The following is a 26,469-nucleotide window of genomic DNA, read 5'->3' on the forward strand; positions in this document are numbered from 1 at the left end:
CATTTATCAGAAAAATTATGATAATGTTACTCATTCACTATTTCCATAATCATTTCAAAATTAACTACAAAATTATGACATTTCATTATTGTTTATATAACTATTAAAGTGTCGTTTAAGTTGTAATATGAGGGCAATTCAAGTCAAACTGGAACTTTCAAAGTGGGCTCATGGTAAATTTTGGTTGCAAATCTATAAATTACATTTATATTTTGCTATATGTTCCATATTCTTTTTGTTTTATCACAATGGAATTTAAGGGTACATAATGGTACAAATACAACTAATATATACTTGAACATAGTATGACATACCTTTAAAGTAAAATTATACTTGAAATTTTATTGATCAAAGCCAACGAGCTCACTTACTTGAAAAGGGGTCAATTTTCATTTCTTGTCGTTTGGCTAATGCATCTTGAATGTGAATCCTCCTCACATATTTAATTCCCACATTTCGAAATGAGCATGTCATTTTTTTATTATCAATGTTCATTATGCATATACCTTTCCTGCATCCTTCACCAACTAATTCGTGGCAATGAGGTCGATGTGGAGTGTCTTTGGTTACACAGGACACTATTGCAATAGCACTACCAACATATCCCTCAACCTATATGAAGAAATAATGCATTAATTTATTAACATTTGAAAATGAATATATATACGTATATTCAATATGCAAAATAACAGGAACTACGATGATATGTTCTTCCATAGTGCTAATCACAGTGATTGCCAAATTCAGAATTTCAACTAATATATAGCAATATCTAATTGACCACGCACAGTTCAGCATTAGAAAATGCAGACTGACATTGTCACAGTGTCTAAAAAAATTGGAAGTTTTATTTTGTGGTTATGTAAGCTTATCAAATGTCCCGGATCATGGCCGTGCAGTATAAGGCATCAGGCTTTGGGCTCGAGCTTCTGAATGTACCGGTTCGAGTCTCCTGGGGAAAAGTGTTAAAACTTTTCTCCTGAGATTTTAGCTAGTGAATCGAACTGGGGCCACCCACTGTTGTGAGAAAATTGGGAAGCTACGAATGAGTAGCATAATCCAGTCATGGAAAACCTATAACGACGACTTGGGGTTCATCATGCTGATCACACGTCACCCCTTAACTGGTTGGATAATGGTCCACCTCTCCTGAGGGATGTCAGAATAAGGCCAGCAGTCGGTAGGTAGGCCATGGCCCTCAAAGGCTGTTGTGCCAGACATTATTATTGTTATAAGCCTATTAAACTAGTGTGAATATATAGGCGAGCAAAAGCAAACCACATGAAGATTTATGTGAATGCTCTAGAAGATATTCTAAGCAGAGGACATTTAGAAAACAACTTTGCTAGTATCAGCAAAACTCCAGCTGAGCCTTAAGGGAACAGCCTACATAAGTCAGAGTCAGAGAATAATTTCTACATGCTGGGTATACATTGCTACATTCCTAAAGTAAATTTAGAAAGGTTGCTACAATTTTTTGATTATGAAATTCCCTGACATTTCCAGGTTTTCTAGTCCAAGAATGAAATTTTTCCAGACATGTTTATCATCACGATTTTTGCTTTTGAACCTTGTGTTTTTCAATTAACTATATAATCTGTTAATTATTATGAATATTCACTTCCACAATTTTTTTTTAGCAAATTTAATTCTACACACACAAGAACACGTGAAAATTAGCTTATAAAGAAAGCATGACACTGAAGTGTTTAGGAAAAGTAATAAAAGCTTTGTAAGCATTTCTTGAGTTTATTTAAAGCCTTACTTTATCATGAAAAGATAATGTAATTTTATACTAAAGAAATGAATATTCACTTCCACAATTATTTTTTTTAGCAAATTTCATTCTACACACACAAGAACATGTGAAAATTTGAAGAGTGAAATGTAAAATTACAATCGGCATCAAATGTATTGGGTGCTACAATCACGTGCATCTAGCTTTCAGGCTACAGTAACAGAGGTACATTATTTCACCATTAACAGATCTCCACAATATAAAACAACAGAAAAAGTTCATAAACCATACACAATTTTTCATTTTCTGGCGGATTTATAGTTTCATAGAAAATGCTGCTTTTTTGCTTACATTTATAAGTACACAGCATCTGGAGAAATTTTTGTTGCATAAATTCTATATAGGAAATGCCAACAAGACTAAGATCTATAAAATAATAGATGATAACCTCATCTTCACAACCTTTCCGATAATTATGATCATATTGTCAATATACTTTAGTTATCAATGAGATATCTGGACTGCAAGTTTTAGTTTGATATTCTTTCTAATATCTAGTATTATAAAAGTGAAAATTTATTACAGAAATTAAAGGAACCATAATTTTGCACAAGACTGAGAATCATAAGAACGAAAAAATTAAGTTTCTAAATGGAATCTTTTTTGGTGTGGAATCACAAGAACTGAATCCAGAAGTGGAAGTGAACTGCTTGTTCATTTCGCAATTTTTTCTCTTGCAGACTCTAAAATGCACATAAATTCCAGACGATCTGCAAAATTCCTTGACATTTCCCTGTTTTCCAGACCCGTAGCAACCCTGATTTAGTTATGAAGCATGGTAGTGCCTATAAACAAGAATGTCAGAATTTTCTTCAGAAATTTACAAGGCATATACACTTTTTTTCTATTAGCACGGAGGTGCTAACCAGTGGAGCAATTGGTCATGAGCCATAATTCAGGATAATTTCCCAAAAACAAAATTCCCTGAATTTTCCAGGTTTTCAAAACCAGGAACCAAAATTTTCCAGGCCATTAGTTACGTGAAATTTTGAAATTTCATATTTCCATGTTGCACAATTTAATGATTAAATCCTATTAATTTTAAAGTCTCTTGGTCTTCATACTAAGGGTACAGCATCTGGAGCACAGATGGTACCGAGTCACTGCTTTGTTTGTTCCCGGGTGGCAGTAGTTGCAATCTCTCCTATTCTGCGACGCAGGCGTGTGTATCCTGGTTTGCATCGACTGCTGTGCTTTCTGCTTCCTGTTGTCAGGTGGCACTGCTGGATGGTGCCTCACTCCACAAACCACACCATCTCCTCCACATCCATACTTCACGCAACCCATAGAAACCCATGCTATCATCCAACAGAAAGCAGCACTGAACCTGCACAATGGACAGGCACGCCTGACTTGGCACCCATCAAGAAAAGATAAGGTGCACATATTCGACCCTCCTCCAGCCACGCGGGGAACAGGAACTGCATTGCATCGAGCAGCATGGCCCAGCCCCCCAACCACCACCCGGCAGCGCCACCTGACAACAGGAAGCAGAAAGCACAGCAGTCGATGCAAACCAGGATACACATGCCAGCGGCGCCAAATGGGAGAAATTGCAACTACCGCCACCCGGGAACAAACAAGGCAGTGACGCAGTACCATCTCTGCTCCAGATGCCGTACCGTGAATAAAGACAGAGTGTCTTTGAAATTAATAGGATTTAACCATTAAATTGTGCAACGTGGAAATAGCAAATTTCAAAATTTCAAGTAAGTAATTTTAAACCACGTTTACTGCATCCATCATGAATAAAGCCATTAGGGCAATTCACATGTAAAAGTAAAAATGGCAGGATTGACCTATGGTTAACAAATAATTATTTTTATAAAAAATCATAATGATGGCACAAATAATAAATAATTATAGTAAATATTAAAAATAAAATCTGTATTAATCCTAATATCTACCCAACAACAACATAAAAATTGCAACAAGAAAGTGGAAAACTCTAATATTGATTGATTGAGTTGGTGTTTTAAGTCAACTTTATGCACAGTAAGGCTAATCGGGACTGGACCTACAATTTAAAGTGGGATCTGAACCACTATGTGCCTTCACCAGGTATCAAACCTGGAACCCCTTCATTACAAGACAATGTATCTACCACTGCACCATCAGAAAGGACCTGGGGAAATTCCAATAGTCACTTATTGTAGTAAATTTCTATGTGAAAATAGTTCAAAATATGACCTTTTCCTAGAATAATTAATACACAATTTCTACTGTAACCACTGGTAATACTTAGGATATCAAATTGAAGTATGGTGTGTCCAAAACGAATTAAAAGTGTATTGTTTGTCCTTTGTTCTCTTTGTTCAAAAACACACTTTTAGTACACTCTACAAAAACATTGATTTTTCCAGAAACAATAAACTTCACTGACATTTCCGACTTTTCCAGGATTTAAAGACTGGAAGACACCCTGAAAATACATCATATTTACACTAAAGATAATTCCTTTTTCTAAAAAGGTCAATGTGACCTCTAGGCTGCAGTTTGGGTGACCCTGTAGTAGCCAATAAAGGGTTCCAAAACCAATGAAAACATGTCAGCAGGCACAATCGTTACGAGTTTAGCAAATTTTACCACAATGTGGAAGCAATTCATTAGAACATCGAAACTCGTATTTCACTCCATACCTTGATAGTGGGAAATGTGAAATTAGCTATCCGACTCTGTCTTCCTCGGATGGCACGTCCAGCTTTCACGTCATTTGCAACACGGAAACTTGCTCTGGGAACTGGCTGTTCTATAATTTTTACATAAGCCTTCTGTTCACTGTTCTTTGGACCCTCCTTGTTTAATCTAAATATAACAACTGCAAGAAAACAAACAAAAGATGTACTGAGCAAGTTACAGTGTTACAAGCCACACTAGTAGAGCTTAGTAACATACACTGAAAGCATTGCATACTTTTCCGGAGTCTATATATATCTTACAGAGCCCACAAAAATGTTACATGACACTTTGCACTTTATATTATTATTATTTTAATAATAACTATTAATAATCCGTTGTGCAACAACCTTGAAGGGCCTAGGCTTACCTACCGACTGCCAGTCTCCCTCCCACACTTTCCTTCGTCACCTCTAAGCGTGGAAATCTTCAACCAGTATTGGAATAGTCGGGGGGTCGGCCCGACATATCCCCAGCCGTTATAGTAGGTCTCCGTGACCGGATTACGCTCACTCACTCGGAGCTCCCCAATTTCCTCACGATGGTGGGTTGCCACCGGTCCTATACATAGGCCGAATAAATTCCGACCAGAGAAGGATTCGAACCTACACCGTCCCGCAGCAAACTATCTGAAGAAGAGTGAACACCTTAACATGCTCGGCTACGGAGGAGGACAATAACTATTATAAACTAATAAAAATTAACGTTTTATTGAATTTTTTTTATTATTATACAAATGGGAGAATTTTCTACTCTTTTCACCAGACGACTACATATCCAGACTACCTGCTTTTCATTATTTTTTTTTATACTTCATACAGTTAGTATACTGAAATGATTAATGATTAGTTATTAACTTTTACATGCTTCGTTCATGAAAAGTTTTAGAAGCTAAGGGGAAATTTCAGGCATATAGTTTATGTTGAGTCACTTCTTGCGTATAACTGTAATTTTTGGAATTTTGAAAACTTTAATCTTTGGATTAAATGGCAGAATATGAAAACACAAACTGGCTCTTATATCTTACACTGAATCTTTTTGATCTAACTCAGATTTAACTTTAGTTATTTTCTTCAAATACTAATTGTGGTTTATTTCTGGTATTAAAATTAAAAATAACAAGCTTTCTGCTTTCTTGTAACTTGTCAATTTCCAGATAGGGTGGGGGATCGATCCCACTTCTAATCCATTTCTTATTCTATATATCACCAGCCAGGATTAAATTGGCATTGTTACAAAATCATTAATACAAACCTTAAAATTATGAGAATTTACATTTATATTCCTTTTAGCAGAATGGCCAGATAAGGGTAAAAAATCATGAGACAATAGTCAATGCAATGTTGTCTTTCAGGAGAGGGTGCAAGTTGTAGGAATTTCAGCACGCATTCCAGCAAGCCTCCAACACAGGAAATTTTCTTGTGACTGTACATGTCCAAACTACCTTGATCGTTGAGACTGATTCAGTTGATAATGTTTTTTTTTGTCAACTGTCGTACAAAAAGGAAACAAGTTGAGTGCAAGACAAAATGGAACAAGTTTCTACTTAAGTAAACTAAAACCTGAAAATTTAAGGAAATGTGTCTATGTGAATGTGTTGTTATAATCTTGCAGATCTTACTTATATAAAATAATTTCACTTCATTCTCTCACCAGGAACGTTAGCTGCCGGACTGCATTCTTCACCATCCGATGTCTCTTCCAAGGAAGGTAATTTTAAGCTGTTGAATTTCTCTAAAATCTCCTTCCTTACTGTTAAAATGAGTTCCTCTGAAGCAGTCTTCTCTCCCTTCAAACGCTCTATATTATATTTCAATTCCTCCTCTTCACTTTTCAAACTCTGCAGTAATAAAGTGAAAGATATGCTTGTTAAGACATGACTCAGATCTTGTGCTGACATGATTTACTTTAAACAATAAAGGCGTAACTCTTGCTGTGCTTTATTTAAGTCTCTCCAACACATTTGGTATTCTTCACAGTATTTGAACTGCTTCAAACAAGAGAGTAACAAAGATGCTGGTAATAGCTTATCACCTGACTTAGCATTCATCTTCCATTTGTGTCACAAAAATCAATAAAACAGTAAATTATAAACATTTGTATTTTTGGTAATTACTGTCAATTTTTGCCAATTTGCCTGATCAGGACGGGGATGATTACATGTGATAAAGGGACACCCATGAAGACCACCAATGGCCACCTGGGATTTGAATCTGGGAACTTCAGTGCTGAGATCAAAAGTCAGCCACACAGCTGGCAGTAAGTGATATAGTATATTTAGCAACGACCAATAGAAACTTTGGCTGATACCGATAAAGTACCAATACAAAATTTACCAATACCAATAACCAATATTTTACCAATCTAATATAAAATTCCAAATGATTCTTGAAGATGGTTCATTGACCTCCTTAATGAATGTATGTTACCAGATGAACCAAGCTTTTGCAATGCAAAATAACCTGCATATTTAGATATTTACTTTTTAAAAAAGGACCGAAGGAAGATTATGTGTTTATATCCACACAATTTATAACAAAATGGTACAATATTTCACTATATTATAAAATATTTAGATCAGTAAAATTATCGGTAACTTTACTGATAAACTGATACACCAATATGCCTATATCGGCCTAAACTGATTAATCTGTCCCATCCCTAATATTTAGTATCATTTAAAATGGAAGATTTGTGCATGTTTAGTTATTTAACATCTCACTCTCTGCCTTTCTGTAGGTTATTCATGACAGTGTTTTTTCTATGTGTTGAAACAAGTAACAAACCAATGATAAAATTACTTCTTTCTAATCTCATCTGTTTATGAAAAGTCTCTTTTTCAATACCATGAAAGCTGAAATTGAAGTTTGAAGGTAACAACATACTAGTGTGAAAAATTGTCTGATAATTGTAGACATCAATACCCAAGTAAATATTACATCCAGTCAAATCCACTTATAATGAACTCCTAAACATTCAGATAATTGATTTGCTGTACCCAAAGTTGGCTGACAAGCCTAGTACAGAGTGTCACAGGTTGTCTGTCCCTTGCCTTGAAAATGTTTTATCATTATCAGAAGTTACAACCCCGTCCCCTCAGCCTCCCTGTTCCAATTTAGTCACCCTGCATGTTACAAAAACAAAAACAAGCACCATACTGTACTTACAATACTTGAATGGGCATTTCATATTTTAGATTCACTAAAACCTAAGTTGAAGGTTCACTATGAACAAAATTTGTAATGTATTTGGATCAAGACTAGTGACGTAGGTTCAGTATAATCGAATGCTTACCACGTCCACAGTTGACTGACTAATATTTTATTCCCCTCCAAAATAAATGTGACTAAATTGATGTGTGTTCTATTTTGGAAAATGAAAAAGCATATTTAAAACTGTATCTCCAAAACAAGTGTATATCTATACCACAAAAATATATACAGAAGTTCCATACCTGAATGTGTCGTAAAGCACTGTTGACAATGCATGGAATTGACAAGTTCTTCACATCTTTAGTTGGTAACTGCTTCTGAAGCTCTTCAGCATATTGCCTTACTGCTGTTTTTTCTCTGCAAATACAGGAAACAAAAATTACATTTAATTCTCATCACTACACAGTTTTTAAGCACTAGTTTCATTTCATCAATATTGTTCTGAATTCAGCATTGCTAAAAAAAAAAAGTGGATCTATTGATTAAATTATTAATGAAGCAAAATGTCCAACTCTTTTGCAACCCTTAGATGCTGGACATGTTTCAGCAGATTTGTCTTAATACTTTACTGGTTTCTCAAAGCACTTGATTTAGACAAAATAAGAACCAAAATGGATTATAATAGTGATGCTAAATTATGCGATGGTTCAGCTCAATGATATGAGGTGTGGCAGTAAAGAAACCGGACTGATTTTTTTTCTCAGTTCAGGTGACGTAGATGACGAAGGGAAGGGCAGGACATTGACTTGGGGACTCTCCTCTACCCACACACAAAGTTTCACACACGTACGGTGCTTAGTCTGGCTATGACCATTGTTAGAAGAGGATCGTGTGTGTGAGCTCCATCGGAATCATGCTAAGTGATAAAGAGGAACGTGTTAAGGTCACAAAACTTGGGAAATCTGCCACGGAAACTTACAATTAGTTCAAAGAAATGTGTGGGGATCAGTGTTTATTACACACACAAGTTTTTGAGTAGTTTAAGAAATTTAAAGAGGGTAGAGAAGGCATCGGAAACGATCCACGATCACGCTGCCCTTGCTCTTCGAAAACTGAAGTCAGTATCGAGAAGGTCGCCAAAATTGGTCGTTGATTGGGTGCCTGAAGGTCAGACTGTCAATCAGTTGTATTTTAAGAATCTTTTGGGGACCCTTCGTGAACAAGTGAGAAGAAGGGAGATCAGACGTGTGAAAGAATAGCTCATGGATTCGTCATCAGGACAGCATGGCAATTCACAACGTGCTATCTGTGAAGAAGGTTTTGGTAAAACACAGCATTCCAGTGTTGGAATATCCACCGAACTCACCGGACCTAGCCCCATACGACTTTTTCTCTTTACGAACGACAAGTCTGTGCTCAAAGGAACCAGGTTCGAGTCTGTGGATGGATGTGGTTAAAGCAAAAGCGACGCAACTCTTAAACAGTATAACACAAGATGACCTGCAACACTGCTTCCAACAGTGGAAAATTCTCATGGAGCGGTGTAGGGATTGGGAAGGGGATAACATTTCAATTGTCTCACTTTTTTCATTAAAGGTTAGAGCATGAGTTCAGTTTATATTATTTATTGCAACACCTCGTACACTTACTCTGAATGCAGAAATTATTATTTGTGTTTGAATTACATTTATTTATACATTCAATATAATACCTGTACCACTATTATTATTAACAACATTTACACAGAGTTTAGCATATGTCAACAATTTTTTCATATAATACAGTCTGAGAATGATTTGTAAGAAAAATAATTAAAACACAACTCTTTCTGTTCCCAAATGATGTAATTTCATTCTCAAAATTGCAAATTTCTCTGATTCTATTGCTGCAGAATTTTTTACTTACTACACATACACTACAAATACAAATAAGAGTTACATGTAAAAAAAATATTTTTTCTAGAAATTAAAACCTCATTTCAGAAGTCTTATGCTGGATTAAGATATTCCACATTGGAAATAAGCTCTTCAATTGTTAGATACTGTATGTGCCAGATCTATAAACAACAATTACGTGCTTATACAGTGTGTCCAAGCAGTCCAGAACCCTTAGATGGTATTACATAGTACCTATTACCCTTGGATATACCTAAGTATATGATGTATTTATTTATCATCATATATATCAATTTATTTACATTATAACATACATGGGAACTTTACGTTATGTCGCAGTGCATTGTTTGTCCCATGCATTGTCATTCATGCACGCACATACACACACACACACACACATCATTAACTGTTTCTCAGCACTGTAATGATGTCCCCTCACGTCAGCCAAGGTGCAACAACTGTCATACAAATTTGAGTGAGCATTCCATGTGACTTTCAGAACAGGGATGCCAACTTCAAAAACAAAATCATTCCAAGGAACAGAGTACTGGCAAATTTTCAACACGGTTGCAACAGGATACATGCAAGTAAGGGTATGCACACTTCTCACACACACTTGTACATTAATTAGCGATGAACAGATATAAAATTTTTTGACTGTTACCGATAAAGCACCAATATAAAATTTACTGATACCAATAACCAATATTCTACAAATTTGATATAAAATTCTAGATGGCGATGCATATTTAGACATTTACTTTTTTGAAAAGTATGGAATTGAGATTATATGTTTACATCCATAAAAATTACAACAAAATGGCACAATATTGTACGAACTTGTAAGACATTTATAGATATATCAGACTGGTAAAATTATCAGTAATTTGATCAATAAACAACCGATAAGCCTATATCAGCCAATAGCAATAGAGTACCGATTAATCTGTTCCACCCCTAACATTAATTAATTCATTACAATGAACAAATATGCAACTTGAAAGAAAACTTAAGAAAGAACCAATAATCTTCAAACACTTACTGCTTTTTCCTGAGTGTATTCTTTGTTGATAACTTCACATTTAAGCCATTACTAATTTCCTGAGCAGATTCATTTGTTATGCTACCAGTCTTTCCTACTCCATCCAATGTGTCTGCATCACTGGTGGCTGCAGTGGAATGTTTAACGTTTACATCATGCTTTTGAACACACTGCTGCTTATTTGAGGCAGTTTCACCCTCCTGCATACAGTCAATCTGTATTTTCTCTTCGGAAATAATGATTCCATCCTTGCTTTCATGTGGATCATCAATTTCATTGCCTACATCCTCATTCTCTACGCACATAAGCTCCGGCAAACGGACGCTGCACACTACAGACTCTGGTTCGAGCCTATTCAGGTTCTCAAGAGGGTCTCTGTTAGGCTCTGATTTGTTTTCCAGACACCTGATCTTAAATTTACCGATTGACTTCCCACTTGCCACTCCGATCACTGTCATATTAGATTTAGTTGGTGATTTTACACTTGGAGAATTCTTAACCTCGTTATTCTGAACAGCTACATGGTTTCGAGACTTTTGAATTGGTTCCTGCGCCACGTAAAGCATATGTTGGCCTGTCTGAAATGTAAAAATATACTTAGCATTACTTATAAATTCCAAATATTAATATAAATAGTAAATATGGCGATGGGCATATCCTTGATTTCATTGATCCATTTGCCTTATTTTACTTTGCTTTTCTGCCACTTTAGGCTAATCGTGATAATGAGGGCGAGTGATGATATGATGAAGGGACACTCACATAAACTCATGTCCAGGCTGGGATTTGAACTCGGGAAGGCACATCTTTGAACTTGACTACATTAGCAGGGGTGGACACTAATCAAGTGGTCAAAATTACTGATTTAACTGACCAAAATAAGAAAAAAAAACTTGACGAAATACCAACAAACCACTGACCAATTTATTTATAGTATATTAATAAATTGTCATCCGGAAAGCAAAACTGGGATTTCATTAAAAAATATTATCTGGCCTTCACAATTCTCATTGCCAACCATTATATATTTTTCATTGACAATACGACAATGTTTCATTATTGTACAAAATTATGTGAGGCAATAAGACAATCCTTTTTTAAAAAAATGTGTGTAGCAATTACTGAAATGCAAAACACACTGTCTTTTTTTTTTTTTTTAAAAAATGTTTTGGTAGTTTTCTGAACTTCATCAGGATGCATTATTTTTCTGTTCTCATATCCCCCTGCTTTCTTCACTCCTTTTAGCATGAGGGGCGATTCCTCCATGTAGGAAGTGAGGAACTTCCTGAAACGTGCCTGGATGGAGTTAGATTATTGTACTGATGTGTGCAGAGTAACAAAGGGTGCTCACATTGAGCATTAGTGAGTTAACTTTGCAATAACCATTGGCACTTAAACTTGGATAGTACATTATGAATGTGTGAAACTGTATCTTATTTTGACAATTTATGAATAAAATATAACGAGTTGAAATCATTCACATTTTGAAACAATGTGTATACCTACCTGTTCTGGCGAAGGATTCGTTGGGATCAAAGTCTTATCTTGATCATGACTCAGTGATCGCACGTCTGTTATGACTGGTTGAAGAGGTACTGGTTGAACCCGTATTGGTTGAACAGGAACTGGAGAAATTGTTGCTGTCCCGCAAATTTTAGAAACCATAACTGAATGGACAGCCAATATTTTCCCAGGAATTTTGTGTACCTCACCACTCAGAACAGGAACTGACAATAGTTGTTTACCTGTTGGGCACAAAAAGTGAAAAAGTAATAAAACATCAATTACATGAAGACCTGTGCCAATGCCTTCTGATAACATGGCAGACTCTTTCTGATTGCATGTTTGTGAATACAGTGAAACCTCGATCTATACGTTTTTCAGTGAACCAGACTGAAAATGTAGGAAAATGTAAAATCGAGGAAAGTTTTGTTATACAGTATTTGCAGGTTGGGACTATCAAGATTGAATGTATAATGCGGGAAATGTAAAAACTGGGAACACAAAATTGGGGTTCCACTGTATAATACTTAAAATATTACATTTTGACATTTAGTGCCTATTTTGCATAACCTTGTCTTTAATCTAGTAGATGGTTGGTTTCAAACAAAATCACCTAAATTATGCATTTCCACATGACTGGTTTCAAACGAAACCACCAGCATGTGGTACCGATTAACATGCCATTTCTTAAAAACTACATACGATATTTCAGTTCTGTATTCTTTGTTCAGTTATATGCATATGCAGATATGGCATACTGAAATAATAAAACAAGATATTTATTGTTAGTATATTAAACAAATGCATTTTGAATGTGCTGATTATTTCCTCCAAAAGTTATGTTATGTAACTTATGAATATTGCTTTTCAACCACCACCTTTTGCTCATGTTTAACTTTTACATGTAATAATGAAATGAAAGGGGAAAAAACGTGTTCACAACATGCAGCAATTAGGGGTCCAGCAAGAGATGTTCAATTTTCAAAATTTCCCTATAATTACAATTTTCTAAAATTTTGAATATCTCCTATTTTCTTCTTCAAAATTGAGGGAGTGTCCTTGAAGAGTGGCCTTTTGTTGTGCTTCCAATAGATTTGATGCTAGAAGCAACTTTCTAGATTTTTTTCCAAAAGATGACAACACTGCTATTCTTAGACATTGTTGTTATTACTTACTATTAACAAAATTTTTACAATCTAAAAATCCACACCCTAGTCATGGTATCAATAAATTGTCATAAGTATCAGCAAACATTCACAACATCCTGATAAAATACTAATATACATAGTATACATATAATATCCACTAAACACAAGGCCATGAAAATAGGTGGCTGGGCAGAACTGTGCTGGTGTCACATATAGGAAAAGCAAAGTGAGAGTGGAACAAAAGTTGCTGATTCCCATGCACTGCGTGGCAACATAAATTGGGCTGCGTTGCCTAGTTTGAGTGTCAGAGTGACCTCTCTCTGGGACACTTTTGTGTCACCCCTGCTCTTTCGAGCAAATACTGTCAGTTTGTATCACATGGAGTACAATGACCAACTCTACACCGGGATCTTTCATTCTCTTAAACTTCCGAACACACGGGATTGTGCTTCGACATGGCAGCAGCACGAACTTCTGCTACCTGTCTAATTTCATGGCAGTGTGTAGCATATTAAAATCTAAATAAAATATATTGCATTCTACTTTAAACTTATAAAAACAAAAATGATATACAAATAAGCATTGTATATCATTTTGACGATACTTCACGACTTCACACTGCACTGGAGATATATAACACAAAACAATGTTTAATGATTCTTACCAACAGGTTCTGGCTTTTTGCTGATGCCTTTGTAGAAGTTTGCCTCTTGTTTCGCTGCTTTAAGTTCTTGAAACAATCGCAAATTCTCTTTAGACATTCTCTTCACAACATTCTCCATTTGAACCAAGTTCTTCGACATCGCATTGTATTCTGTTTCAGTTGGCTGAACCAAAGGAAGATTGTTTTGCACATTGGATTGTGCAGTAGAAGAACCACTGTTACTAGTTGCTGCCAACAATTCTGGTTCTTCCTTTACCCTGCAAAAGAAACACACATCAATCAATCAGAATGAGAACTTACTCTCAGAATATGGTATTTTAATATAAATCAGTAGATAGGCCATATCTAGAAATATACATCTGGGGGGGGGGGACAAAACCAAGTGTCTCAGAAATAATATGAACATGTAAATTAATATTGCATTGTTATTATTACATGAATATGTGAAAAGACGTTATGAGAATAAAGATATAACAGCACATATTCATATATTCATTATCCACCTTATGTATAGTTACGTAATTAAGATTGACAAAAATTATATAAAAACAACTGTCCTGAAAAAGAAATTAATGTCAAAAAGATAAAGAATTGAATATTTATTGAATAATAATGAAAAAAGGATGTTAGATCTAGTTAATGAAAAAAATCCTGATCACTATTTTATGCATGTTATTATAAGTAGTGCATAATTCTTGTAATTCTTGTCATTCCCAATCTAAACTTTGCCTTTCAGTAAGTTTGGTGGATACAAATAAACCTCGATTACACAATTAATGCTAAACAAGTAATTTTCATTCTTTCATTTTAGAACTCAGTAAGTCCTTTGGGAGAAGGAATGGGGGGGGGGGGGGGTTGTTTTAAGATTCCCCCGGAGCCCCTCTAAATATGTCCTTGTCAGCACATAATGATTATTAGTTGTAATGATGCGATCATTACTGGATCCTTTTTTATGTTATAAATTGTGAATGTCTATGTATTCCTGTACATTCGAGTTCTTGGCCATTGGGGAGCGGTAAGTTTCCAGTAACGGTTTAGGTCATTAGCGGGGCCTATAAATATGAAGGGCAGGGGAGCAGTGGGTCTCAGATGTTTGGCGGAGTACAGCAATGTAAGAGGTATCTTTTACTCTGAGGGGAGCGGCTGGGCGAGCTTTCTTTCCTTACTATGTGAACCGACAGGGATGTTAACTTTATCTTTTAATACACACACTTGCTCTTTTCACATTATTCCAATAGTTTATTTCATGTGGGAAACCGGGTACACAACACACATACCTTCAGCCACCTTTTTTGGTACTAAGGGTTATTTTTTTTTCTTTTTTTTGTCTACGCGAGTCTACACACTCTCTTCGGGAAGGGGGGACAGGGTACACCGGAATGTAGATTTTGCAACATTCCAGGGATGGAAGAGATATGAATTTGTTCTTAGATATGTCTCTGCACAAGACTAAGACAAATATATTGATGAAGGAATTGGGAGCATAAAGGTAGAAACATCAATTTTCCTAAAAACATGGCTCTGAAGCTCGCAAGTTGAACGCTCATTCACCCCACATTCCACTCGGCTCTGCACAGTCAGCAAGGCAACGGCCCTCGCCAGCGGTGAGTGCACCTCCACTGTAAATTTCCATCTGCATTCAGGGATACCCCAGGTGAACAGTTGGAGGTGCAAAGTCCACCAAGTCATGACTCAATTCCAATGTATAAAACCCCTAGAGACGGTAAATCGATCTCTTTCAATCTTCACAATTACCAGCAAGGCGATCGACGAGACCACGATAACTGCCAGCTGAGATATCTCGACTTTACAAGGCGGCAACGAGCGAGCAGTTCAAGAAGCAGTTCGGACTACGGAGAATCATTAGCCTAAAGCCAACCAAAGTCCCGAGAATCAGTGCTCTGTTAATTAAATCACCACATCGCCAACTGCGTCTTATCGCCGCCAACAATCTCTCCAGTGGGGGTCCGTCTCCATTCCGACCATCACAGATGCCAGGAGTCACGGGCCAGGACAAGTAGCAAGGTGTAAGTAGCGTTCAATAACACAGGCTCCCAACAATCCTTCATCAGCTTCCTTCAGGGTAGAAGTGGTTAGCTAAATCAAAACTAAAAAGTCTCCGGTAAACAAACCAAAGGTGCCACCATTCTTCAGTCATTACTCCCCTGTGATAATTGATTTAATACAGTGCTCAAAGAAAGTTTTGCATATTATGATTGCATGCGGTTTGAGTCGTGATATCCCCAAAAGGTATACAATGTTCATTATGTGAGCAATGCCCGAGACAGAAACCGACATAATGCCCCAAGTGAGTTCGATATTCAGCAGATAGAGAGCAGTAGTTGCCACATGATCCCTGACCAGATTTGAAAGCAGCCTGATGGGAGGCATTGTCCGTGTCTTATCCACACTTGTTAGTTGGAAACTGCATAGAGAGCAGGTGGAAAACGAAGGGCAACATGTCACAAGCAACCATTTCTGCTATGGACCGCATTCGAATTGTAACGCTGCTGCAAGAGGGATATTGCCAAATGGACGTCGCTGCCCGTGTTGGAGTGAGCCTGAGCCAAAGTGATGTCTCTCGAGTGTGGAAAAAGTTCATGGAGACACAATCAGTTGCTGATCGACCAAGGACAGGGCGACCACGCAAAACAACACACAGGGAAGATCGGTATGTGGTGATTTCGGCATGTCGTAGACCCACTGCAACTGCTATCAGTTTGTGCCAGGATCTGCGGAGGGGGTCAAGAGCGAATGTTTCCAATCAGACAGTGCGGAATTGACTTCATGAGGAAGGATTGACGTCAAGAAGACCCACACCCAAGGTTCCTCTGAAACCACACCATAAGAGAGACCGTGTAAGGTGGGCAACAATGCACAGCGAATGGAGTCAGGAACAGTGGGAGCAGATGCTCTTTACAGACGAGGTCACCATCAGTTTGCACCCGTTAAGCAAAAGCATAAGGGTTTGGAGACAATCAGATGAGAGATTGAACGAGCCCTTCATCCAGGAACCTCACCAGCAGCAGGGGGCTCCATCATGTTTTGGGGTGGAATCATGTTTGGTCGACGTACGCCCCTAATTCTTCTCCAGGGTCACGTGACTGGTCTGATGTACAGAAACGCTATTCTCGAACCCGTGGTAGCAGGTATCTCTACAACTGTGGGGGATGGCTTCACACTGGTGGATGATAACGCCCGACCACATCGAGCCAGAGTGATTCAAGAGTTCCTTGATATGCACGGCATTCGACACATGGTGAGGCCGGTGTATTCTCCAGACTTGAACTGCGTGGAACATGTGTGGGTCACCTGAAGCGAGCAATTGTCAGCCACGTAAATCCTCCTGTGAACAAGGTGTAATTGCTGGAGGCTGCCATTCAAGAGTGGGACAGTCTTCCTCAGGAGAAGTTGAATGCTCTTATCCTTAGCACGCCCCGTCGTGTTCAAGCATGCCTTCGGGCTCGAGGTGGCTATACAGTGATACACGGTACTGAACTCCCATCTGTTGATCCTAAGCATGCCTGCGAGCCGTAGGTACACGGTATTACACTGCCTTTCTTTTGTGTTTCGCATCCCACACTTTCAATCTTGAGCTTCTGGTATGATTTTGTTTCTTCCGCATGGCTGCACTGTTTTCTTTCTGTTTGTATGTCTCCCCTCTACTTCTTGAATATGATTCCATATATCTAGTACAATAAAATGATCACAAACCCTGAATATGCAAAACTTTTTTTGAGCACTGTATATGCTTTGATGAGAAATGACGATCCACCAAAACAAACTGTACGTCAAATCTATAAACAAAGTATTGCCAAGGAATCTTTGTAATGTATGAAACTATAGAAAATCCGGTTTCAGGAAATTTTCGAGACTTTTGTAATGCATATGCAAACTCTTGTGGTATATGGAAAAAAAACATATGTATGCAAATTATTTGCAAATTGTAGTTGGATATTTTAATGTAAAAAGAATTGTAAATAAAAAAATTTTAAAAAGGGTTTGCATTGTTGCCTTGTAATCAAGGAGTCACGGGTTCAATACCCGGTGGAGGCACATAGTGGTTCGGATCCCACATTAAACTGTAGGTCCAGTCCCAATTAGCCTTACTGTGCATAAAGTGGACTTAAAACATCAAATCAAACCAAATCAGTTTGTAAGAGGGGGGGATGCGCTGTTCGCATAGTCAAGCAGACAAAATGTTAAAAATAAGGTTCAGTACATTAACAATGGCAGTGAGCCAAGTCAGTTTTGTAAGTTTGTGTTAGGAAACATGTATGAAAGGTGCTTTTTCTATCTTGCAATGAAATATTATGCACCTTTCGATTGTTGGTATCTCGGCCAGTGGTAAGCAATGTCTGGTGTTTGTCGGACACTGCAAACTTCAGTCATAGCGTTAGATGATTTCAGGCACGATTTGTTTCCCTTGCGGTGGCGGAGATTGGGGGGGGAGGGGGGGGGGCAAATCGTCCCCCCCCCCCAAGTTTTTGCCATTTTTGCCCCTGCACTATGCTAAACCTAATGTACTAAGGGAAAGTAAACTGTTCTGCTCCCCAGTTTGGGCACTATGCTCCCCCAGTTTTGGAACCCAATCGCCGCTATAGCTGTTCAACTGTTGTGTTCCTGTGCTACTGGATAATTGTATAATACTGTCAGTTTTCGTTGTCTACAGCTTACTTTTATTGACTATGTAACTGAAAGGGGAACATTCATTCCAAAGGGTCTTACAAGACAGTTCAAATATATGTGTATGGAGTACACGTGTAATACCATTCACGATAAGTTGAAAGAACACTATGAACTTAAACATGAATATAAAACTAAAAATAATCTTTGCATAAAGTACAAAACTGTGGAAGTTAAATTTGGAAGTAGGCCTTGGCAAAATTACACCCACGATGAAGGTGCTTCAGGTTTAGGACCAGGTTAACAAAATCAGCCTAATAAGATGAGCCACGAAAAACATGACAGGTAATTATTTTTAAAGTTTTTTTTTTATGATATCCTTCCTGTTCACATGGTTTGATTCTAAAGTGTTTCTGAAGCTTTGCAATGGAAAACATTATTTGTATTGAGTTATTTGATGTCGCTTTTTTACCTTGTGGTTAATCACGATGGGGAAGATGGGATTGAGGAAAAAGTTCAGGTACAAACGACATGACGGGTTCTGAATAAGTTATGGATCTACAGAAATGGGTTAAGAATGGATTTCTTAAACCATACCGTGTTGTTGTCCAGTTATCGGCCTTTCCAAATTGCAGGTATTATATAAAAAAAGTTGACAAATTGCTCTGCAGAATGCACAATGAGTGTAATTAGAGCCATTAAAAACAGACTACGCTCATGTATGGCTGATGAGTGGTTAATGTCTACCTTAATTTCATCCTGTGAGTCCGATATTTTAAGAGTGCAACCAATTGAGGAAATTATCAATAAGCTTGCTGCAACAACGTCAGAAATTATTACCATTTGTGTAAAATGTTATTTCAATCAGTGTCAAGTAATATACAATATACATGCAATTGTCTACATTGTAAACAATACCTAAAGTAAACACATATTGCTTAAATATGTCTGTCTTATACAGTTCCGCAAATTTTGTCTGAAGAAAATAATTTGAGCAAATAATTCGGAATAAAGGGGGTATGTTCTACACATTTTGGGGGAGTGCATCATAGGCCTTGGGGGGGATGGGCACCCCTGGAGCTACATCCCAACGTGACTCGATCCCGTGCCATACCCAATGTCACGCTACAATATATATAAACACACACACACTTCAAGGAAGAATACAACATTCTGATAGGTTTGTTTCAACATATTTTTATTCGGTATTGTGATTTTCACCACAAATAACTACTAGGGATGCTTCCACTAAAAAAAAGCAATAAGAAAAAAATGTAACAATTTTAACCTATACAAATTTACCTCAATGCAATTTTTTAGGATAGCTTCATAGATTCTGAGTTATGAAAAAAAAAAAAAAGAACAACTTGTAATCCAGAAGTTCATTTCATGAAAATTTCTTATTTATCATATTTACAGAAAGAGTGGGGAAAAAATCAGTTTTAGTGCTAGTTGAGTCAGATGATATCTTAAAGTTAATTTCTTAATTGTTTATGTAAGTGTTGCATCTTTTCCCTTACAAAGATGATTCAAATATCATTAACCCATACTTTCAACTCAAAAAATCCAGGGAATAATATTTTATAAATGGGCTAAAATTGCACGTAATTCCTTATGGTCAACACTGTTGTAAAATTTCACAAACACTGAATGATTTATAAAAAAAAGGGCAAAGTGCTCCTCTGTGCTATGCACTATGCCATGAAGATGTATAGGGGGTGTGCAGTTAGGGCCCCACAATTTCTTCATCACGGCCGATGGTCAGGGTGATATGATCATCAACATCACACCCCTGGCTGCCTTTACTCCCCAGAGTTTCCTCCAGGTACCCACTGGGTGGATGCCGGAGCTGCTTGAACAGGTGGAAAAAATCCCTGTTCTCCCGTCAGGGATCGAACCCGGGCCTCTCGCATGGTAGTCAGATGCCCTAACGACTGAGCTACCGCTAATTTCTTTGTACAAAAGTGCAGCTCTCACTGAAGGCTTCAGGAATTGAAGGAGCAATTTGCGAGGATATAAAACTGAAATCATATAAGTTGGAGACCAAAAAAATTAAGATTGAATGTGAAATATGAACAAACACCTAATATTCGAGAAATCAACTTAATTGTTTTTTTCCCTTTAACTACTCCCTCTGTCCCATAATTATAGTCCGGTATGCCAAAATGGTAGTACAGAAATGACAGTTGAAGAGGCAGATGGAAAGCACAATTTGTACTGATCCTTTAGTAGTAAAGTTGTATGACTCATTCCCATGTTTCATGTTCTTCTTCTGTATACACCAATGTCACAGTTTGAATATCAGGCAATTATTATGAAACAACAAACAAAGGTGTACCGGACAATAATTATGGGACAGAGGGAGTAGTGAAATTCAGCTCAGTAGGTTATAGTGTCCATTTTAGTCTTTGTACTCACCTTGAAGCCAATGAGTGATTATTAGGAGTCGTGTACTTCCGGCGTTTCCCTTTAACAATATCTTCTACCTCTGATGCTTTCATTATCACCGAACCTGGACATCCATTTCTGAACATACCTGAAAAAGAAAGTTGTGTATGTTGCATTTGTGTTTACCTAAAAACCCTATATGCTTCATGGTTACTAATTGAAACATGACCTGGTCACTGCCAAATGTTATTTTACACTGTCATTTCTGAGTAATTAATTACAAATTGAAATATGACTGTTGATAAAATTAACAGTCAAACGAGAATATTTATGTCTCTCAAAATTGGTAGTTTTATGAACTTTATATTATCTGAAAAGGCTAAAATATTGGTGACTTTATCAATTTTCTAATATTTTAACTTACTTGATCTCTATTTACAGCATATTTTTTTATTGTAAAAAAAAACCTTCAGCTGCAAGAAACACATTTCAAACATTTCACTCTTTACCAATGAATGTCTGCTGTAAAAGAGTTTACCAATATGTAAAATATGCATATTAATTTAATGTATCTCCATTAATGTATTCTCAATTATTTTTCTCCTGTGAATGTCAAATTCATTTCGGGTCTCATCCAGCCAGGGCCGGCAGACAGGGGGGGAGGGGGGGGGTCGAACCATGCCACTGCCCAGAGCGGAAAAATTTGAAGAGAAGAAAAAAATAAGCCGATTGAAAACTTGAAAGTTATAATATTATATTATACCGGGTTTCCCAGAAGTCTTTCCCTGATTACAAACTTTATTCATATCCGCTATATGCAATGTAGAGATGTGAAAGTGGTGCCAAAATGTTGGAAAACTAACAGTTTATTTGTTGCAGGTTTCAGTAATGTGGCTGTAGTGTAGCAGTGTCAGTGCCAAGGAATCCGGAATTAATGCTCTTCACATCGGGTGGCATCTTTCCATACAATGTTTCTTGGACTTGACAGGATTTGGGAATGAAGATAAATTCAATTTTTTGAATACCAACTTATTAATTGCAGATATTCTAGACGAAAGAATTCTGTACATTTGAAAGTTCCTCTGCACTGTTATTGGTGACCGGGTCTCGTGATGCCAGAGGACATGCTGAGCTTTATCCTGATATGTGAACATTTCCGGTTTTCTGGCCACTGACTCTTCTACACTACAGCCACGTTACTCAAACCTGCAACAAAAAAAAAACTTGGTTAGTTCTCCACCATTTTGGCACCACTTTCACATCTCTACCTTGGATATAGTGGATATGAATAAAGTTTGTAATAAGGGAAAGACTTCTGGGACACGCGGTATAACATGGAAGTTAATATATGCCAACCCACCGTTTTGAAGTAACATATCAGTAGTTTCACTTTAAAACCACTGAGTGCCACAAGGTGGGAAAGCAGATACGATGCCTTAACTCGGAGGTCTATGATGCGCTCCTTAAAATAAGTGGCGACAATAAAACTGTCCAAATGGTCACACATGAGGCTCAGTTTATTGCAAACCAGTTGTGTGGCTATACATTTCTTTGCTCACTAGTTATCTGGTATGACTTTTTACTCCACGTAATGTAATGAGCAAATGTCTTCAAAACATTAATCTACGATGTGTTAGATGATTTCTTGCAAACATATCAGCGCTTTGAAAAAAGCAGGAGTGATGAAAAATTTCAAAGTTTCATAGACGCCACTTGTAAGCCTGGCAGGAGGTGTAGGGCGAGGCAACCTGTGGGTCCCGGTTGATTAGAAAGAATTGGCATCATACAGATGATTCTAAGATAGGCAACACTGTACAGGGCCGAAATCGAAAGAAGAAGCAGTTTCAGTATGATCAAACTGTTGAAGATCCACAAAAATGGTACAAAGTTGATTTTTATTGCCAGGTCCTAGATGAATAGTTTAGCTCTAAGAGAAAGATTAGAGCAGCTTAAACATCATAGTGAATATTCAATTTCTTTTATGATATTAGTAAGCATAAAGACATGCCATCTGATCTTTGTTTGAAAAGTGTAGAAAACTCCCAGAATGTTAACACATGAAGGCTACTGGATTAAAAGATGAACTAAAATTGTTTTCGGCTATAATAAAACAATTACACCAAAGGAGACCTTAAACTGATAAACGGTCATGATTTTGCACCTAATGCGAGTGTAGAACTTCGAATTTATTAACTTTATCGGTAACAGTGGCAAGTGGTGAATGAAGTTTTTTTTGGAAATTAAGGCTAATAAAATATACTATCTTCGGTCAATCATGTCTGAAACATGCTTGTTTCCATTTTATGCAAGATAGCATTATACGAATAATAATATTATATGCAAAGGTAATGTTCCCTATGCATGTAACACCATGTCATCAAGGCACATTTAGAGGATGGGGGTAGGACTCCACACATTCTCGATCTCGGCCATTTTGGAGGTGATATGATCAGCACCACTCTCCGGATGCCTTTACCTCGGAGGGTTGCCCCCAGGTACCCATTAATTTGAGGCTGGATGAAACCCAGAGCCACTTTATGCAGGAACAACGCAAGGAAGAATTCAGACCTCAGATCACCTACGCGGAGATCTGGGAATATTACATATAATTCTTTTAAAAATCCAATCATATATCACAGACCTACAATGCAACGGTAAACATATAAATACAAGCCTTCATTTCTTTCCTAATACTTGATACATTTAACATGCGTTTAAGAGAGAGAGAGAGAGCAAGTGAGTTTTCATAAAATATAATAATAATACAAAATTAGTGTCACATTTTTTTAAACTTTACTGTGGTTGAGTGATATATCCTTTTGTGCTCAATAATGTGGCGGGGGGGGGGGGGGTTGAAAGAGATCAGCATCTGCTGCCACTGCCCAGGGCAGCAAATTGGCTAATGTTGGCCCTGCATCCAGCTTCCACCCAATGCAAAAATACAGAATGTTAAGAGACATAAACCTGGTCCTCCTAACCTAATTCTTCTCAGCATCACATACCTAATTCAAATAATTCCTTCTGTTCACAATGAGTGAGGTGTCTTCTAAACATTCCAGGATATAATTGGTGCAATGTTTCCTTATTGTGAAGCACCAGGAACTTTTCCACCTAAAAAATAAATAAATCAGTTTCAAGATGATCAGTAACTGACATTACACCAATTGAAGTTTAGATTTTTATTGCTACAGTGTGAATGTAGCCAGCACTCGAAGTAGAAAATGTTAGCTGGGGGATGTTTGGTCGAGCCATGGGATTAGCTGAGGGAATGTTCCTATGGATTAACATGACGACAACGAGACAACCGGGGGCGGGGGGGGGCATGCCATTCTCTCTCACTTCGAGCAATGAATGTCTATTCAGTCAACACAAGGATGGCTTCTGAAGACCCATAACATCACATGAACCCCAAAAATGACATCTGTGCTGCATCTACCAATGGAGCAAAGACAAAAAACATGGGACATCTTGCTCCAAGTGATTTCAAGGGATCTGCAAGGTCTGTTATAATTGCGCAGATCAATGAAAGTCACGTAGAAATTCAAAACCCTGGTGTTTATTTTCATATTTCTTTCAGGTGAAATGAAAAGCTGAACAGTGAAAATGTGTTTGCCTTAATACAAATAGCTAGGAGAAACCGTTTAGTGCTTGACAAAAACCAGTTTTGGTAAATATCCGATATTGCCCGAACGGATTTCTTCAAATTTACAGGAGAAACTACTTATTGAAATCAGTTTCTGTCTTGTCGAAGTTCTTGGAGGTATTCTCTTTCGCGGAAACTGAAAAGTTTACCATAGAATGCTGCAGAACAAGAAAAACTCACTTGTTACGTAAGGAACTTGCGTTTTCTGTAACATTATGTACGTGCAGATGGGAGTGAGCATCGAAAGTCACGTGGTCTCGCCAGTGTTTCCAAACGTGCCTTTTTTTTTACGAGAATTTTTTTAACTCCTTACCTAACCTGGGGCTATCCGTCAATGGTTCGTGGGGCTATCATGAATAATTTTTGGGGCTATTCGTCAATGGTTTGTGGGGCTATAGTGAATGTGTTTTAGGGCTATCCGTGAATGGTACGTTATGACATAATGAACAGGAAAGTAGGTATTTTTCAATTAAGAAGGTTGAAACACTGCATACCCATTCCAAATCGACAAAACACAAGCACGATGCACGATGATCCATGACGAGTGCATGCCATATTGTCTGTCACCCAAGCAGAACAAGGAAGACAAATAATGACTTGTAGTATGAAAAGTTTACACTATTTTATGGAAAAACGCATAACTTCATCTGAAAGAATCTTCCGCAATGCAGAATAGGTAAGTATCAATGCTAAAATTAACGAAACAAACGAGTGAGAGGTGTTCGGACCTTATCGGATAATTACCCCGGTTTCTTCAGGGAAAAACAAAAAAATATGATCTTCTGTTCCATCACCACTCAAAACTATTTAAATTTTGTAGTACTTTTTTATATGGTAAATATACACTATGATACTTAAGTGTATATGTAAATTGTTACCTGTATACTGCATTAACATGAAAATAAGGTTAATAAATATTTGGGATCCAAAAATACCCCACCATGGTATTAGTGTTACTTTCTTGCCATGGTAGTTAAGGGTTAAACTGTAATGCATTTGAATCGGACCAACTTCCATATAACAACCACACCACAAACACAGGGAAAAGAAGAAACAAAGTATAAGAAGTTTGTAAAAGATGTTTAAAAATTAGTTTTACATACGACAGGTTTAAGAGTTAGCATTTGACAGTGTAATACGGGGAAGGTTCACCACACATTTCATTTCTCCCGTAAAAATTATAAAAACAAATGAATAACTATTTTATACCTCTGATTCGAAACAATAGAACTCTCCATTTTCCTCTAATTGAAAGGTTTTCACTACTCCAAAGGATTTTAGTAATCCACGTTCGAGATTTTCCGTCATGTATTCTGAGTCTCTGATCGTCCACAACAAACAACGCCACTGGCCACAACCCCACAAATATACTCCTTCTGCAAGTAACAAAAATGGCGGATGTTATGTCATGTATTGAGATTAACGTGTATAAACTACTGACAACAAATACTTGTTTCTCGTGCAGCAGAAGATGTGATATAGTGTGGTTGATCAACTTGAATGAATACAAATTGCGGAAATACTGCACAGCATGTGATAATATTCTATGTCGTCTGCTGGGAGGGAAAAGTTGCTATGAAAAAAAGTACACCTTTGAAAAGGAAAAATGTTTTGATTGTATCAGAAGGATGAGATATTAATATAAAACTTTCAACCAATTCAGTTTGCGGAAGTGAATAAAAGCCGAGAAAATAGGTGGGCCGTGGTTTTATATATATCAGTTCGGGTTTTGTACACTTAAGGAATTTAGTATTACTATGTTTTTTATACAGCAGAATATTCATTTCATTTTTCAATGCATTCAAAACAGACATCTTCAGTGGCGGCGATTATGGGGGCCGTTGCCCCCACTTTTTGCCACTTTTGCCCCCGCACTATAGCAAACCTTATTTGCCAAGGGAAATTAAACTGTCCTTGCCCTTCCCTTCGAGTTT

General features: G+C 37.3%; 1 protein-coding gene across 1 annotated transcript in view; it reads right to left on the minus strand.

Moving 5' to 3' along the window:
- LOC145992160 (uncharacterized) overlaps window positions 1-26,203 on the minus strand; it is a 44,629-nt gene extending 18,426 nt beyond the window's left edge. The window contains exons 1-10 of the mRNA XM_083128440.1: window positions 25,745-26,203; window positions 23,895-24,003; window positions 20,923-21,040; window positions 13,879-14,135; window positions 12,070-12,308; window positions 10,564-11,141; window positions 7,929-8,043; window positions 6,128-6,314; window positions 4,438-4,616; window positions 372-612 (exon numbers count right to left, since the gene is read on the minus strand). Coding sequence (XP_082984566.1) covers window positions 372-612; window positions 4,438-4,616; window positions 6,128-6,314; window positions 7,929-8,043; window positions 10,564-11,141; window positions 12,070-12,308; window positions 13,879-14,135; window positions 20,923-21,040; window positions 23,895-24,003; window positions 25,745-25,843 — 2,122 coding nt within the window. The 5' untranslated portion in view covers window positions 25,844-26,203. The remainder of the gene's footprint in view (window positions 1-371; window positions 613-4,437; window positions 4,617-6,127; window positions 6,315-7,928; window positions 8,044-10,563; window positions 11,142-12,069; window positions 12,309-13,878; window positions 14,136-20,922; window positions 21,041-23,894; window positions 24,004-25,744) is intronic.
- Between the last annotated feature and the right edge of the window lie 266 nt (window positions 26,204-26,469).

Source organism: Lepisma saccharinum, chromosome 9 (assembly GCF_977018435.1).
Source record: "Lepisma saccharinum chromosome 9, izLepSacc3.1, whole genome shotgun sequence".
In the NCBI taxonomy this organism is placed as follows: domain Eukaryota; kingdom Metazoa; phylum Arthropoda; class Insecta; order Zygentoma; family Lepismatidae; genus Lepisma; species Lepisma saccharinum.